The 19,295-nt window shown below is 33.8% G+C and overlaps 1 protein-coding gene across 1 annotated transcript; it reads left to right on the top strand.

The window, feature by feature from the left end:
• The first annotated feature begins 14,760 nt into the window (after positions 1-14,760).
• On the top strand, positions 14,761-16,956 carry LOC147408860 (agamous-like MADS-box protein TM6). Its single transcript, XM_086422953.1, has 7 exons — positions 14,761-15,057; positions 15,168-15,234; positions 15,325-15,386; positions 15,547-15,646; positions 16,018-16,059; positions 16,166-16,210; positions 16,622-16,956. The coding sequence occupies exons 1-7, from the start codon at positions 14,870-14,872 to the stop codon at positions 16,793-16,795; spliced, it is 678 nt and encodes a 225-aa protein (XP_086279079.1). The 5' UTR covers positions 14,761-14,869; the 3' UTR covers positions 16,796-16,956.
• The last annotated feature ends 2,339 nt before the right edge of the window (positions 16,957-19,295 follow it).

The raw sequence follows: 19,295 nt of genomic DNA, 5'->3' as shown, positions 1-19,295 counted from the left end.
CCGGAAAAACCGCTACTTTTTTTTTGTGGGTAATTTTGCTACCATACCCAGCGGACACTCGTATCAAATCACACCATTGGATGATCCTCGAGATTTTGGAAAGATACGGATGGAGTTAGTGAATTCTTAAGTTAATTCTCAATTATGAATACTGTTGTACATGTGAATAACTAAATGACTCGTGCTTGGGTGACACAAACGGAGACATAGGGGTGACAAAATGATGTGGTGTCATGCACATTACCATAGATGTTTTTCGGCAAGATACGAGTAAAAAGCATCTATGGCTATTTGCGCACCATCACATCATTTTTGTCACTCTTGTGTCTCCGTTTGTGCCATTTCAACATTTTCCTAATTAAATTTGTATGACAAAATTGCGGGCCTTTCCCTTAATTCCTCTTTTTATTTTTTATTTTTTAAAGTCATTAGTTATTTCACAATCAAATATGCTTGTATGGATATAATTAACTTTTTTTTCTAGCTAGGGAAACTAAATTAGTCCACAAATAAATGTAAGTGGATTTGAACCTAGGTTGTTGTATCAACACACAAGGACCTAACTAACTTAGCAAGCTAATACCTTCACTTTAGTTGATTATCTGCAATCACTTTACGACAACTATGAGTTATTGTTAGCTAGTAACACCCTTGGTTCACTTGATTTATGTTGTAGATGTTGTCGACTTATTAGGGATGTCAATTGAGATTGTTGGCCAGCTAACTTGACCTTACCCAAAAAAAATAATGGTTAGGGAATTGATCTTGAACCCATAAAGTAGGGTGTGGCTCAAAAAAATTTCAACCCGTTAAACCCAAACCAAGCTGAGGCTTAACAATTCCAAACAAGCAACTAATATACTTTATATGTATATGTAGTTATGATTTTCTAATAAAATATAATTATAACATATTGTAAATGAAAATTTTAATTTCACCTCTAATCTTTTTTTTTTTTTTTTTTTTTTAAATCAAGACAAATTGAATCCTATTTTGATAAAAACAAATGGCTCCAAATCATGATTTCGAAAAATGCATGAATTTAACTTTTATATAGAACAAAAAGATCAACTAGAGTTCATTAGGGTTAACACCACGTAAAAAAAGTAAATTCAATGCCAGAAATCATCAAATTTAGCTATTTTTTACATAATATTTAAAAAAACCATGTCGAATTTACCCATCTTTTCACGTAGTGTAAGTTCATGCATAACTAATTGACGCCCAATAAAAATCTACAACTATTATAATAATCCATCTCTTTAGAGTCAAGTTAGGACAATTCTTAGCCCAAGACCACCCTATTCGTTCCATCAAACATTCATTTGGGATTATCTTGCGATTTGCATGAGAAATGGTTGAGGAGTTAGCTTTTCCGGACTCCTAAGTGATTGATGTGATCTTCAACAAGGAGGATGGTATCAAAATGCTTTCCTTTTTTGTGACATTCTTTAATGAAATATAATTTAATTTGAAAATTTCTCTGGTCAACTAATTAGCTAGATTGAAAGACTTCCCAAGTGATTCCACAGACACTATGATTTTCTTCTGGTTGTGATCCAATAAGTTATCCCATTCTTATAAACATAAATAGTGTCTACGTGGAATGTTTTAATTGGTGGTTAAACACATTGGACTGCATGCAATATAGAGAACGATTCGCTTAAGAATCAGTGTTTTTTAACCACTAATTAAAACACGACACATAGACAACGTTCCAATTCCATAGGAACGGGGCACCTTATTGGATCCTTATTCTTTTCTTAATGTAAGCCAACTTGCAGGGATATTAATTGGTATCAAGCAAAATTAAATTGAGTTTGGCAATAATAGTTCCCATAATATAGTTTTTAATTAAGAGGTAATAATGGCTGTCTGAAATCGCGCCGAATACGAACTTTCTGGACAAAAATTCAAAGCCTTAATTACTAATAAATAATTGAAAAACTAAAACCAATAAATCCCAATCATATTATCGATTATTAAAACTGATTTAGGGGCCCTAGGCGAACGCTCCACTATTACACCTACGTACACGTAAAGAGTATATTATATATTAAGCCCCGTATTTGTCCTTGCTTGTAATGCTGACATCATATGCTGATGCGCATAGTGATTGATGTCTATCATACATCACACATCATAGGGGCCTCCCCCCATGTGTGCTTCGTCCAGTATTTGGTGGATTTATTACACACATCATATGATTTTATGATCTTATCATGCTCTTTTTTTCCTATTTTTTTCTTTTTTTTTTTTTTCTAATTTTTGAATAACTGTTAATTAACTTAATTTGTAAAAAGATTCCTATTATAACCAGCAAAATCTTACTTTTCTATTTGTAGTTTTCTGTGAGAAAAACATTCTTAAGTGGTACATATAGTAGTTCCACCGACAAAATGCATGGATTGATCTACAATAACTTTTTGTTGACCCATACCAGCAAACGCTACAAATTTTCTCTTTTAATTTTTGATAATAAGGAATCCAAACTTACATTTGATTAGAGAGATCGGATGAGCAAGGGCTTGAACCAAGGCATATGAGACCTTCCCTCGGATAACTGCAACGCATGCATATCACAAGCACCAAGTAATTGTCACTCACAAATTAAGAGTTACAGATTAAAAAAAATTGAGTTAAGGTGTATTAAATAATTTATTGATTTTTTTCACACCAAGACAGACTCGTTGGTATATTCATATAATCCATGGGGAATACTATTTTAATCAAAAGCATAAGAATCACTAATTAAGTTTATTTGTTGTGCATGAGCAAATTGATGAATGGGATAATGATATAATAAGTTTTGGGCTTCAAAATAAGGCCATTTGATTTGTTAAGAACATATAAAGTCCCATACTTACATAATTCAAAAAAGCCTAATGCATGGCATGCATATTAAATCTATTTGTTCATATTTTATAGGTTTGCAAATGGGTAAAGCAAAATCTGACCTATGATAAGAATTTTGCTAAATGCGGTCAACTTGAATAATGTCCCACTTTCCTCATTTTGAAATTATATATATAATAGAGTTTCATAATATTGTTGAAACGTGAATTTGAATAATCTCCACCTCGACATAGACAAAGAGGCTAATGCCAAAATCATGTGTGATCTTGAATTATCATCTCTTCCTTTGATACCCTGCAATCATGTTTATTAATATTTCTGATTTTCATCATCAGTTATGGACATGGTCACAATGGTCCTTTTTCTTTCATCACGTTGTTTCCATTATAAGACCTCACCTATCTCTAATAGTGATTACTTACCTAATTATCTCAATAGATACTTATTCTTTCTAGTGTTGTGGGGTGCATGATTTATTACTAACAATAATTCCATCTGGCCAGAGGATGAGCATTCCATCACATAATTTATTCCTATGTGCTTGATGGGTACATCCTGCCACATTACCATTTCTTGCTCATAGAGTAATTCATCGAGTTCGATTAGCCTTACAAAGTTATTCAAGATTTCACTGTCATTACTAGTCCTTGTGCTCATCATGTGACATCTAAAAGCATGATTCAATGCTTCAAGGTTGTAGAGGATAAAATTATATATACTTTGCACACAAAAAAAGGTTATTTTTCACAGTTGAATTTTAATTTTAAATTTGAGAGTTATATATGTGAAAGTTCGTTAACCGTCCATTTTCAAAATCTTGGATCAAGATTCAAGAGAAATTGTTTTTTTGAATTCGAGTTTTTCAAAAAAACTTAGAGGACTGTTGTTTTGGATTGGATTGCTGATATAGTAATTTATTTGCAAAAAAAGATCTTTAGTAAGACTTAAAATCTTATTTAGTTAGTAGGGAAAATATCTCTCTAATTCTTTTAACAGAAAAATAATATGGTTCAAACCTAACAAAGAAGACATGGATGGGTTCACCAGTTGTGGGTTATTGGGGGCAATTTGGTGTTTGGATTAAAGCCCGACCCCAGCCTTGATTTCTTGTGAATAACTGATACATGTAGTTATCACATATGTATGTATGTATATAATTTATATGTATGATTTAGCGATGTGGGGGTAAATAATGTGCGCGATTCCCAAGGATATTGTCTCTGTTTTTCTTTCTCGAGCCCTGTGCAGCTCCGAGGCTGATACTATCTTTACAAAGCTTACAGATATGAGAGAGAGAGAGAGAGAGTAAAACGCGCTTCCTCTTTTCAAAGTTTCTAATATTAACTGAAGAGTGGCTAATAATAGATAAGGAGTGATTAAGGCAATCAGCTACAAATCCCAATGTTAACTAACACTTTGTTGTTGCTGAGGTTGAAGAGAGAGAGAGAGAGAAACTGTAGTGCGTAATGTGTATATGTTGGGCAAGTCATAACTCATAAGTATGCTTAGAGTATGGTAGGTAGGACGTCACCTCTAATTCTCGTCTCGAGTCGTTCGACACTGCGCTGACATGCCGGTGTTTAGAAGATATTTTTCCTCGAGATACAAGGCAATAAATCTGTAGTTCCCTGCCCACTTATACGTAGTGCAGTGTTGAAAGAAGTCTGTTCAGCATTTATTAATGATTAGTCATGCTAAGCAACTTAGTGATTCACTGCGCTGACGTGGAGGTGTGCACGGAATTATAAACGTAACTCGAGAAAAAGTATCTATGATTTTTGGCCCACTCCACGTCACATCAGTGTGAAACGCAGTCACTCCAATATTTTTAATTAGCAATTTTGTATTATCTCTTTTTAAAATTCGGATCAGACTACTATTGCGCAATTAAGACAAATCAAGTTTAGTAGTAAAATTGATTCGGTTCAAATGGAATCAGAGTTGTTTAGAGAATTGATGGTTCAATTGTTGAACCCATAGGGCTTTTGAACTATTTACAATACAATATATTGAAATCTTCTTAATAAAATCAAACACCAAGACTAAATGTCGTTTGTCTACACAAAAATCCAAAACCTAAGGAGATTAAAAATCCAATACTTTGAATTTGAATAAGAAATGCAAGGGAGGGAGATTGGATTGTTGATGATGAAGAACTTAGAAGAGGAATAAAAGATGTGTTAAAATGAATTAGGGTTGGTTTCAAGATGTGGTGCTTTGGATTACGAACTCAATACCACGAGCCAAACTCACACAAATATGCTACATAGGTTTTTCTTGTGAGCTAAAAAGAGTGATAAATGAAAGATATATTTAAGCAATATTCTTTCTAAGCTGAGATAGAATGAGAAACATGTCTTATAAATATACTAATCGATATATCATCTTTAGTATTGATCAATAAATGAGTGTATTTCACCCTATTGGATTGGTTCAATGGAAATTTTGAACCAATAAGCAGTTAATGCCCATAGGTCGTGAGCTCGATACTTAATATGAGTATTAATTCTTCAAGGGCCAACCGCGAGAGTATACTCTCACTTACCTGGCGTGTGTGATATGTAGGCTGTAGGACTAATCCTTGGACAAGACCATGGTTTATGGATTGGGCAAAGCTCAAATGCTATCCCGTCTGCTGTCTATAGGGATTAACTCGATTATTAAAAAGATAAATGAGTTTATTTATTTTTAAATTGCATGAAAATATTTTAAACATAGCGTTGAGGCTACATGTCCAAAATGGTTATGTTTTTGACAATTGCCGTGGACTTCTCATGACAAAGGAAGTTCATCAGAATTATGAATATCAAGTGGTAGGGGTTGCGAGATGATTCCAAATCTAAATTTAAATAGGGAGTAACTTTTAATTGAGTGTCCTTTTGATTATTATTATATGTGCTTTTGGCATAACTCAAGAAGGCTTTTTCTAGAGCCCAAAAAAAAAAAAAAAGTGATAAATCTAAATCCAATGGTGCTGACGTGTTCCTATTTGTCCCACACATTACTAATCCATGATTTCGACAGAGCTACCTAGAAAATGCAATGAAGCACACTGCTTCGATCTAATACAATCCCACACACACTTTTGGGTCCACAAGTCCATTAAAAATGGTCCATCCGCTGATGGACATCATAGACGTGGATATATCAACGTTTTGAAACGGCCCAAGATGGAAAATTCTACATTCCAACCACTAAAGATCACAATAAGCTGATCTTTGGTAAATATATATCTTTTAGCAAGGAGTAGGCTATGGGTGCTAATAGAATTTCAATAATATTGTCAAGGTTACAACTTCATGGGTCATAAAACCTATGTGGACTCCAGCTGCCATTGATTTGCTCGAGATTCCCAAACTATGATCACACTGTAAGTAGAAGATCAATGGCTTTGAGAAAGTAAAAGGTATAGAGATAGAAGACCAAAAGAGTTCTAAGTGGTCCTAAATTCGACTGACAAAATGACTAGACCAACGGGCGTACCATTTCACTGTTTATATTAGTAAGACTTTCAATCTTTATTTTCATTGGCTGTCCGATACCAATTGAGGAAAGAGTGTTGAATACAAAACAATACAAGTAGCAATAATAGTCGAGTAATGGGCAAAAAAACAAGCAACAACACAAGATACACAAGAACTATACATGTTTTACTTTTGCCCCTTAATGAAAGGTTCAGCCAGGACAACAATGCATCAAATTGCTTTGATAAATCTTATAGGAAATATTCACTTTAAAAACCTCTGAAGTTGTTACCGTTTTGAATTTTTTTAACAAAAACATGATCATTCATGTTTTGATAATTAAAATGACCAGTTAGCGAAAATCGTAAATAACTCATTTTCAACTCACGAAATGGTAATTCACCCATTAAGGAAAGAGTTAGTGGTTTTAATGGATTCAAATGAAAGAGAGAATGATGGGTTTTATAACATGAGAAATAAATGGGGAAAGAAGCATTTATTTAGAAAACCCTAAATGAAAATATTGAAAGAGGGATAGCCCATAGGGGCTCGTTTTAAAAGAACTTTAGATGTAAGAAGATTTTGTCATGTTAAAATGTAATTAAATCCATTTTAACTAAAATAGATGGATGTTAGCAAGAGATCTAGAGGTAAGAGGCAATGACATTTTTTATATATAATTTAAAAATAAATCATATGGGATTTGGTCAACATTACCAACCGTTCTTTTGTTGTAAAAGTGAAGATGTAAAATATTTATTAAAACTAAATGATGATCATTCATTCTATAACAAAAAAAAAAAAAAATACAAAATATTATATTTTAAGTTGAGGTGCGGACAAATTCATGTGGCCAATCTCAAGTGGCTTCCATTAGATTGATGATTGGAGACCACCACAATGTGCAAAAAAGCCCCACTTTGACTGTCCAAAGCTGTTGAATTGGTGTCAAATTTTTTATTGCCAAATTATTTTTTGACTGGTCGAAACCATTAAATTAATTAAGGATGGAAGATATTCGATGGCACTCTAGACCGTTAAAATTCAATTTCTAAAATTCGTGGGCCCTTACCCAGCGGATTTTTCTGCTGAATTTCCCAATTTTCACACCGTGCACATCAGCCCCACATGGGAAGCTATCTATGAAACTTTTTTTTTTTTTTTCATGGAAGACTTTGAGGAACTTCATCAAACGAACGACCAAGATGGGAGGATACTCTTAGTGATTCGCAAGAGAAAGGAATCTCTAAAAGGCCTAGATTGATCTTAAGGAAATAACTATTGATCTTAAGAAATGTGTTTTTCCTCACATCTCAACCCTATGTTTGAGGTTAACAAGGTCTTTTATTTGTCATTTGATCGACTATGTTACCTTTGTATACATCATGTCGCGAACCACTGCGAAATGAAATTTTGTGGCATAATGGGTTTGCAATGGAAACCCTTATTATTCCATACTGAAAATCCGTAAATTACATACAACAATTATTTGTGCTTGCCTGCAAAAATGAAAATTGTATTTTAAAAAGAAAATCTAGTAAAAGTTTGAATTTCATAACCCAAATCACACTCCTTAGTTCCCAAGCCTAATTCACAATCGCTGGTTCCAGCTAGCCTAGTTGGTAAATAAGGTGGAGCCGGGATTTTGCCCATATGGGGGGTAACTAAGAGTAGAAATTTTTTAAGAGGGACAATTAAGAGGAAAAAAAATAGTTGTGAGGGCAAGTAAAAATGAATTTTTTTTTTTTTTTTGTGAGGACAATAGTGACAGATTTTTTTTTACTGTTGCAATAGCTCACTAATCCATAGACTATGAAAATTCTTATTGGGGGAAAGTGCTCCCACAGACCCACACTGTAAATCCACCCATGTTGTAATGTCTTTGAGTGATGATATTAGAGACCTCAATTCAAATTCCATCAACACTGAGTTACTGTACTCATTAAAAACCGGTTCACTAATAAATAAAGGGTTTTGTTATCGTGTATCGTAAGGGCATACGTTAAAGTACAATACATACACTTTGAAAATTAGAATCTGAGGGCATTTTGATAAAAAATAATTTTTTAAAGTGCATTCTCGTACAAAATCTAATTTCCAAAGCGCATTCATTGCACTTCAACGTGAGACCTAAAGGCACACATTAACAAGACCCATAAATTTTAAAAAAAAATCCTAATTCACAATAAAATATGGTATTTGGAGAGAGAGAGAGAAGAGAGAAGAGAGAAGGGGGGAACGTAATCACTTGCAGCAAACACGAGTTTTGTGTGAGCAAGAAAGATGTGGGCCTAATCCCTAATGTAGTGCTACAAATGTATGTCACGTCCTCCTATCGAAAGACCCATTAATAATAGTAGAGTACCGGTTCTTCATGTGCACAATATTAACACAGCCTCTATTTATAGACCTTAGGTTCCCCTTTGAGCTTATTATTGGTTGTTTGGTGGTTACATGTCATTATGTCTCCGAAAGGTCATGCTTGAATCTCTTTTTCAGACCTAGAAACCATATAACATGAGCTTAGGACCCCTCTACTTACCCTAGGTCATGCATATCTCTACGCATCGTATGATATTTGAGCCATTTCTGTATTAATGGCCTATTCCCCCCTAAAAACACTAAGATCCTTGACATCAGAGTACAAAAAGTAAATCATTGACCACAGAGTCCGAAAAATATAACCTTAACGTTATCAAGATTATCTTAATAATTATATCGGGGATCCAATGTTCCAAAATGACTACGTACATTCTGACAAATTCAAGTATTATGTGGACTAATCATTAAATTAATAACGACGTCTTATTTACTACTAACATGTGGCTATCTTGTACAAATCCATGAAGCTTTAAAAATGTCATGTGTTGTAATTTTCGATTATGTTACAAGAAAGGAAAAAAAAATCTAACACAATCAACGATTTTCAAAAAAGCTATTTAAGGTTGTTAGATAGAAGTAAAGACATGAAATTTAACTGGAAAAAAAATTAATGATTATGTGACCCCCCCTCCCCCCTCGACATACGTCCCTATCACAAAAATCGTAGATCATTTGTCTCTGGATACGTAGAACCATAAATCATTTTATTGTGTATCTAGGGGAAAATGATTTACGATTCCGTGATGGGGTGCGTTAGATTATCATGACTCACAAGTGGACTTGAATAGCTCCCTACCAAATAACTCCAATGTTTGCCCATGTTCAATGTTGTAGACTTGAATAACTCCCTACCAAATATACCTAAAGATCCATTTTAAGAAAAAATTTCATAATGATAATAATAAGGGTGTTTGAAAAGAATCAGTTTTTTTTTTTTTTAAATATTTACAAAAAGAACTATGTGCCCAATTCTTAATATATTTACCATTTCTGTGAACAGACATTCAGCTCAAAGGCATAAATGTAGATTCATCAAGATATCCAATCAACAACTGTATATCAGATAATAATTTTAGTAAAAGAAAATAATTATGAAATCAAGTATAAGGCTATTTTTGTAAGTATTTAAAAAATGATTCAGTAATTTTAAGAATAATAAAGAGTAAGAACTACACCATCAAGGCTTAAAATCTTGTTTGGAACAATGTTTTGGTTAGGAGAAAAATTCAAATGGTCATGAACGTTACATTCCAAATGTGAATCATTCAATATTTCATACCGATATTGGCCAAAATCAGAATGTTGAAATCAAACAAAACTTTGGACTACGGTCCCTACAATGTTATAGGGATCTAATAATGTTGTTTAAAACTTTGATTCTCAGCTAAGGATCTATACAATTAAATACCAAAAATAATTAATAGTATAGCATCATAACAATTGCAGCTACAAATCTATGTGAATAAAATGGTTGCACCTAAGTGTAAATTTTCTCCAAAAAACAAAACTTAGCTGAGAATAAAATATAAATGTTATATATGTGGGCCAAATTTTCCCCTACAACTCGAGATGGATGGAACAAATTGTAGGATATTCTACTTGTATTCTTTGTTATTTAAATTAGTTCTTGTGTTGACCTATAAATTTCACTACAACATCCAAATTAGTTTTCAATTTTACAATTTAAAATTAAATCGGAGATATTGCATATCTTGCCCTTTGTCTCTCTCTTTCATAATCTTAGCTACATCAGCCTTCATACCAGTTATATTGATTGATTTCGGGGATTTTTGTTTGTACGGATTTTATCCACTCTCTCATATGCTTGTAAAGAAATGTTGATCACGATCTCTCACATCGTCGTGGGAGGATTGGATCATAATTTTTGGGATGAAACGTGTACAAATTAGCAATTATTATTCATTGTCCTCAATCAATGCTGTATCAGAAGTTTTTCAATTAATTTAAGGCTTTGAATGGAAGACTAGAGAGATTCTCCTTCATTTTAATCCCCTAAAATAAAATTTATGCTGATTTGAAAGTTTGAAAACAATAAAAATTTGTCTCTGAAAAATTATTTTTGTGGAAGAAAAGTTTCTAGGTTTCCATACAAGACATAATTTCCTCGCAATATTTAACGTATAGAGAAACCTTTGTGTTGTTTCTTAGATGACCTGAAAAGAGTAGTTCATTGAAAACATGGCCTGAATTAAAGAAATCCCAAATATTTTTTGTTTATTAGCATCTCTTCTAGGGGTGGAGCCAGGATTTTCTTGTAGTGAAGGCAAGCTATAGTAGCTCTATAAGATTAAAAAACATGAAAATGAGTAGTTTTAAGGCAAAAATTTGTGCATTTTTTGTTAGAGGTTCTAGAAAAAGGCATTTAAGTCATTTTTATTAATTTATGAGAGAAAACTTAAGTCAAGGGGCAATATCATTTGTGGGGTGGGGGCAACTGCTAAAAAAATAAGTCAAATAGAAGGATTTTAATAAGCTTCAAAACCTAGTGGGGTAGTTGGGGCAACTACCCAAAGTTTGTGAGGGAAAACATAAAATGTATCAAATTCTTAAGAGGAGAAAGTAACTTTTTAAAAGTTTTGTGGGCCAAGTGCCCCCATTGTCCTCACGTTAAATCCGCCCTTGAATTCTCTTCATAAACATTCCACGATGTCATCAATCAACACCATTCATATTCCACAATCTTTGGTTACACTTTTAACTTTTCGAGAGATTTTTTGCTTACAAATTTTTTCGTCACAGTGCTCATAGAATCTCCGGTGTGTGCCATGTTAAGCCTAACGAGGGTAGTTTTATAAATTATGGATGTCGTTCAATACATAAGGGCTCATGTGATTGGTGGATCTTAGATTCTATGGGCAATTTTATCTTTTTAAATTTTCTTAATATTTCCATCAACGCCATTTTTGACCTCAATATAATTTATTTTTAAGATTTAAAATTAAATCAACATAATTTTATAGGTAAGTAGTGCCTATTTACAAGCTCATAATAGGCCTAGCTTAAAAATGGATCAAATCTTCATCATGGGCTTGAAGGCGACCCATGGGCTCTATATATGGAGTACATGATGGAACAAAAAAATAAAAAGATCGAATAGGGATGGCTAGAAATTATCAATCTTGTTTAGGGTGTGTGATCATTAGTGTGGACCCAAGTAGGGTAGCACACGGGCATTTTCGGAGGATGTGTCTTTATCTACTTTTTCCGGCATATACCAAATTATCAGGGTAAATATACACAATGATAGTTTCGCTTCTGGCAACCTTATTAATTTACTCTAAAGTCAAAGGGTTGCAATACGAGGACTTCCCAAGAGATCACCCATCTAGTAATGCCCTATAGGTTAGGGCATATAACCTTATTGGTTCAAAATTCACGTGGAGTGGGCTTGGTCCTTAATTTGGTGATTAGTATATAAATGGTCGAAATTGTTGGACCGCACTTTCCTGTGGGACCCTGATTCGATTTGGATTTTTCCTCTTAAATTATCATTTTCTAATAAAAATAACATTAGATACATACAATTTAGGTTGGACTTGATGAATCCTCTCTCTCTCTCTCTCTCTCTCTTCTCTCTCTATTATAAAAATTATATCCTCTTCCCAGAAAATCTTATCTGAAAAAGAATTTTTCCGAATTTTTTTAATTTCTATTTGTTGAAGAACTGGTGGTCCAAGTAAACCATAGATTCTATAATAAAAATTATTAGTTTTCAGATAATTCAGTTCGACTTTGAACCGAACCAAATTACTTGTTAAAATCACAATCACAATCACGATCAGTCAGTCCATTAACAATCGTTGGGCCTGGATTTTGTCATGTGTGAATACAAGGATTCAACTCCGGGCTGGATCCATATAAAATAAAATCCAATTTGATATACAGAATTTAACTACACTTCATATATTGATTGATAGTCCTAAATTCGTGATTGGGTCTTACCGATCCATTTATAGTCCTAGATTTAACTCAGCATCAATTTCCATGGATCTATACAGCCTTGTTAAGATCGTGGGCTTTAATTGTTGGACCTTTCATGGGCTGGGCAATTTCAGGTCTGACTATTATCCAGTTCAGGTTTTGACTTTTGCTAGAACCATAGTGGCAACATTCTCCTAATTTCTTCAAAAGTTCTTAAAATTGTCCGAACAAGGGACTAGCCAATTAAATCCGCGAATCGACAAAATTAATCTACGATTCATCCATTAATGACAGAATATAGTAACGCTTTTACTCTTCATCCTCAAATTTCTTCTTCTTTAGGAGGAAAAGTTTGAAAACATACTCCACTTGTGCTCATCAAATTTGTGTGTAAGATTCACCATCCTGTAATTCCATAGCTGGATGACACCACCTGAAAGCTCACTCGATTACTCTTGGTTTCGATTTTGTCAGAATCGTTTCGAATAAAATCTCTAACTTGATTTTGGCAAACTCCATCATACAAATCACAATTTCATAAATTTCGCACGTGTAGCATTCAATTGACTCTGGATTTGAAAATTTTATCTTGAATTATCTTTCAACCTTATTAGAGAAATCTTTGAACTCTAATCAGTGATTGAAATACTTTATTTTACGAATTCTGCTGTCCAACACATGAATTTTTAAGATACGTAAACCAACTCCGACTTTTTGATATTACAATTAGGATATGGCAACGTAGGACATGTTGGATCTAAATTAAGTATATTTTATTTCAACCAAATTGTTAGAGATGTCATATCCATGGTACGGTGCTTGATATAAATTTTTTTTTAAAAAAAAACTAAGGTAATCAAGCCTCTTAGAACACCTGACTAATCCTCGGTGCATGTGCAATCCTCTCCTCTCACACGTAACAAAGTAATTTTTAGGATAAATCCCAGAGACTGCCCACCAAAGAGGGATTCAAACTCAAGATCCCAAAGTAATCTCATGGTCTCAGTCATCTCACCAACCCTTAGATGGTTTGGTATTTTATTTTGAAATGCAAACAATCTTCATTCTATTATTTTCCAATGTGACTAATGTAACACTCTACTTGATTGCCCTTCCCAATCTTGAGAGTGTTAAGACCTCCATGAGAATCAAAGCAACAATTTAGAATAATGTTGAAGTCACCGCAAGATTAGATCTCACATGGCACACCCTGATGTGAAAGTGTATGGGAATCAAAAATGTTTTTTGTCTGTTAGAGAAACGAGTGAAAAAGCATTTATAGTTCCTATCCACTTTTCTCATCAAGATGTGTTCCAATCTTGAGGTCACTCCAGCCTCGACTCAATAATCTAACACCTAGTCCTTTTACACATGCAATTAAATGAGGAATATGGAGTGGGGTGGGGCATTTCTCGAACATCCAGGGTGTTTCAAGTTACATCAATATCATGGTTTTAAAACTCATTTTGACGTCTCATCTCATCCATGAACGAAACCGAGTCATCTCAACCAAGTTTTCCAATAAGTTTGAGTGGTCCCATTAAATAATTAGAAAAATAAACTCTGGTTTAAAATCTTTCCCACTAAGTTGACTTGTCTATCCATCTCATTAGTGGATGATACCAAAACATATGGGACGAGTCATCTCGATCTTGGATGAGATTTAAAACCATAATCAGTATAGATGGTGTGGTTTCCTATCCCAATAGATATGTAATAAGATTTTGTTATTGCAACGTCTCTTGATTCGATTTCAATTAGAAAAAAAGAACTATTTTTTTTTTTTTTTTTCCATTTTAGATTCAAATCTGTTAACCAATCAATATACAATTCATTTAAAAACGTTTTTCTCGGCTGTGTCGAATCGGAATTTGGAACACCTTAGCGAGTATGATTCCGATCCCAAGAAATGTGATTAAGACATTAGCGTAGAAAAATAGTTATAGTGGGTGACAACTCACAAGAAATAAATAGTGACCGAATCTTAAACTGACAAGACGTAACGTTCAACAGCACTTGCCAGGTCTTTCGTAAATCGCGACAGTTGCAAACACTTCCATTTATAGAATCAATAATTTTTCGTAGCTTTTACTGAAAATGGAATTCTCCATCCATCCATCTCTCTATCTTTCGTCACTTCTTCCTTTATTCTTTATATCAACGATCTTTACTTGTAACTTCATCATCAAGATCAGATTTGGTGGTGGAGTTGCAGAGAAGAAAAGATGGGTAGAGGAAAGATCGAGATTAAGAGAATCGAGAATTCGACAAGCAGACAGGTTACATATTCGAAGAGACGAGCAGGAATCATGAAGAAAGCTCAAGAACTTACTGTTCTCTGCGATGCTGAGGTTTCTCTCATCATGTTCTCCAGTACTGGAAAATTTACAGAATACATCAGTCCTTCAGTCACGTAAGTCTGCTGTGCAGATTGATCGATTTTTTTCTTCGTTTATTGTGTTATTCTTGTCTAGAAACCCCAGATCGCTTGAAATCTAGCTTGATTTTCTTGTTGATCTGTAGAACGAAGCAAATATTCGATCAGTATCAGAAAGTTTCGGGGATCAATATATGGCAACCTCATTACGAGGTGAATCTCTCTCTCTCTCTCTCTCTCTCTCTGTTTTCCCTCAATTTGATCGTCTTTGATCTAAGAATGAGTTTATCTGTGGATTTGCAGAGAATGCAAGATAACTTGAACAAGCAGAAGGAGATAAATAATAAACTCCGGAGAGAAATTAGGTAATCCAAGGCTTTTTTCATAAATCGTATAAAAAAAAAGATAAATTTGGGGATTTATTTTTAGTTTTGATGATTTTAATTAGGGTTTCTGTAGTCTTGATGAGGTTAACTAAGCAGGGTTTTTGTAGTATTGATGAGTTAATTAGGAATTCTTTGATAGACAGAGGATTGGGGAAGATCTGGACGATTTGACCATCCACGAACTGCGCGGTCTTGAGCAAAATATGGAAAGTTCACTGAAGACTGTTCGTGATCGAAAGGTAAGAGTTCTTATTTGCAAGGATCTGTGTGAGTTCTTGAAAACTATATTTCTCTCCTCACAGATCAAGAAATAAATGTAGATGCAGAAAACACCAATTAAAGTATTAAATATTTGTAAACTCTGATTTCCTGCCATTTACAAACTTCATCTGGTGATTTTTGGACAAATTTCTAGTGAATTTTTTGAACTTGGATCTCTTCCAATCGAATTCAAATAAATGAACCTTTCTGATTTCATTAGAAGATTTGGAGGTGTTTTTGCAAAAAACCCTTTTGAACAATTTTTATGGTATAATCGTTAATCTTTGTGGCCTTGGGTCCTTAATCATGTAAGCTAACAAGGATTAATCTTCATTATTGTGTAAAACAGTTTCAGGTGATCTCTACTCGGACTGAGACACACAAGAAAAAGGTTAGTTTAATCTAAACTTTGCTATAATGGCTTTTTTCCTTGTTTCTATTATTTTTGCCGAATTGAAGTAACATTTGGATTTGTTTCATCTTATTTGTGGGTGCAGTTTAAGAATATGGAAGAAACACATGCTAAGCTCTTACGTGAATTTGTAAGTTTCTTGAGATTCAATTTTTGGAAAATTTTACTAAGTTAAACCAAAACAATATTAAAATATGACATTAAAAGGAAATTGGTGTTTCTTACTGTTAACTAAGTACAAGGTCCTTTTCATATATTTTTGATATATTTTTTTGAATAATGATGATTGCACGCAGTTTAAGTACTCGGTTGGGTACGCGGCTAATGTGGCAAGGGCACAGAACCTCACATCTTTTTCCCATGTATCCCGATGAAAAAGATCTATGGTTCTGTGCCCTTGCCACACAACTGCATACCAAAACCATGTGCATTCATCATGACTTTTTTTTTTTTTTTCCTTTCATTTTAGATGATAAGAAGCATCTCTTTTATTTATTCTTTTTCGTATTCTTAAAAATTGGGCATTCTCTTTTGGGTTCAGGAAGGGAGAGATGATGAGCCTCACTTTGCAATGGCTGGTCATGAAGGAGAATACGAATCTGTTCTTGGATTAGGCAATGGGGGCTCGCATGTGTTTGCTTTTCGTCTGCAACAGAGCCAACCTAATCTTCAGAGTGGAGGTGAATTTGGCATGAACGATCTACGCCTTGCTTGAATATATATAACTTGAGGTTAATTACATGACACTCATAGACTTCTCCTCATGAGTATATGTTGATCGAGATGACATATAATTGAACTAGTAAACAATATATTACCAAGTTAGAACATGTACTTGACTTTAATTACTTATATTTGAAGTTTGGGTTTTAATTATATTAATCTCTTACTAATTTCTAGTTTCAGAATAGTTCTATCCATGTGCATTTCCCTGTTATCACTTTGAAAACAGGTCAAGTCCCCCACACTCTTCATCACTTCGACAAAAATTCAATAACATGGGACTGGTGGTGTTTACTGAGTAGAGAACCTAATATTGCAAGTAGTCAATTTGTGGATGAATATTTTATTCAACCCTAATGTCCAAACTAAAGTATATGAAAATGATGTTCTTACGTTTGAGATTCAGGACCAACAAAAGAATTTTGAAACGACCTGGTCTCAGTTAGAACTTAGAAGTAGACTCAAGGTGATCTAAAATATTACAAAATCCTAAACATTTCTATATTTTATTATTTTACAATGAATAATAATCCTCAACATGAATGAAAATTATACATATTGATGGTGAAATATTATGTGTTGACAATGTATCATTTGGATTTGAAAGTCATTTTATTTTATAGGATTCACCAATTAAACCGAGATACTGAACTACAAAAGTTTTCTCAAGTTACTGTCAGCTTAAACCAGTTAGGTTGTTTCTTCACTAAACAAGTCACCATTTTAATACATTTTCAAATGAATTAGCCTAAATTCTAATGCAAACTAAAGTTGGTGGAGGATTGCCTAGACAGGGGAAGGAAATAAAGATTTTGCTGTATGGGAGTCCTTAGGCCCTTGTTTCTTAAAATTTTGGGTGATTTAGACGAACCCCTCCATGTTTTCAAACCAATGCAATACATCTTGACGTTAGTCTTCCCTGATAGACGAACAGAAAATGGTCCAAGTGTCCTCAAGGGTATATATCTCCTTTTACTAGTCTTCCTCAGTAACAGAGGTCAAGGGGGTATGTAAATATTTTGAAAACAAAGGGGTATCTCAAATATTCACCAAAACATGGAGGGGGGAATCACAATTATCCTAAATTGAAAGAATCAGAGAAAGTATGACTTATTTTATTCCATCATAGTGAGGGCAATTTGGACTCAAACTTTCCAGATGAAGAGACGTTGAGCTTGTCCAACTGTCCACCAAATTAGCTGTCAATGCCATATGAAAATCCAGCCTTGCCAGAAATTGAAATCTGGTATGCCTTCCCAAATTAACACCATGCTTGTAAAAATATTTTTTGAAGTATTAGTTATTAATTTCGGATTCATAAATCACAATTATAAGGTGGGGAGGGTGTTATTCTAGTTAATTTAGGAGATAAAAAAGATGAAGAAAGTTTTGGGGACTATACAAATGATGTTTTAGGGTCTTTCTCCGCAAGTACATTGTCTTCCAACTTTAAAAATCCTTTTTTGTTCTTTAGATTTGAAAATTGAAAGAAGATAAATTATTGTAGTTGAGGGTAAAAAATTGACTTTTGAGTTTGAAAATAAACAAGAAAAAAAAACTTTAATATGATTATAAAAAAGTAAAAAATGTAAAATTTAAAGAAGATGGCATCACAGATGTAAAGGACTGGTCCCCTATACCTTGAATTGTTGGTGTTCACTTTAAGTGTGCAGAAGATTTCTAGTTGGAAGCATGCATTTGAACAATTGTCCCATGTGCCTGTGGCAAAATCATTTGAGCTAGTAGAATCCCATGGGCCAAACTAATCCTCACAAAATGGGATTATAAGGTAAGGATTGACCCAAGTTTATATATAACCTAAGGTAATGATACTCAAGTGATGTAGGACTATCGCTCACAGGGCCTAACCCTTGTGAGGCGAACACAAAAAACAAACCTTGATTGATGCTTATGGTGTATACTGTATGGGATTTTATTATGAACTTAATGATTAATCAATTTCAAAATCATAATTAAAATTACTCAAATCAAACAATTAAGAAATCACCAATTTGACAGATTATTGAAGTACACAAATAAGTAGACCAAACCTTCATGAATCAATGGGTCCAATGAAACATGGCTGATGATTACTAGCTAGGGGTCCCCATGAAAAAAAATACTTGAATTAAATAGGGTGTTTGTGGGGGTGTGTTCAATAAAAGGTAGGCAAAAGTTCAAAGACCTAAAGAAGTGTCCTAGGTGGCATTTTATAATCCTCTCGACAATTTTACCTAAAAAAATTTGTTCACATATTTTTTAGTCCTAATAACATGACTCGCCAGGTGGCATACTCAATCAAAGTTCGAGAATTGTAGATATGCATGCCTCGGGATACACTTTTTTAATGGGGAAATGCAATTGTGCATCCCGAGGCATTCAGGTCTAGGGTTCTCGAACTTGTCACATCAAAGGGTCAATTGGGTATGCCACTTAGCAAGTCATATTATCACAACCCTAAAAAAAAATTCATGGTAAATTTCTACAAGCAT

This window comes from Akebia trifoliata, chromosome 2 (assembly GCF_017979445.1).
Source record: "Akebia trifoliata isolate Shusen 1 chromosome 2, ASM1797944v1, whole genome shotgun sequence".
NCBI classification, from domain to species: Eukaryota; Viridiplantae; Streptophyta; class Magnoliopsida; order Ranunculales; family Lardizabalaceae; genus Akebia; species Akebia trifoliata.
This window is presented reverse-complemented; position numbering and strand designations above follow the sequence as displayed.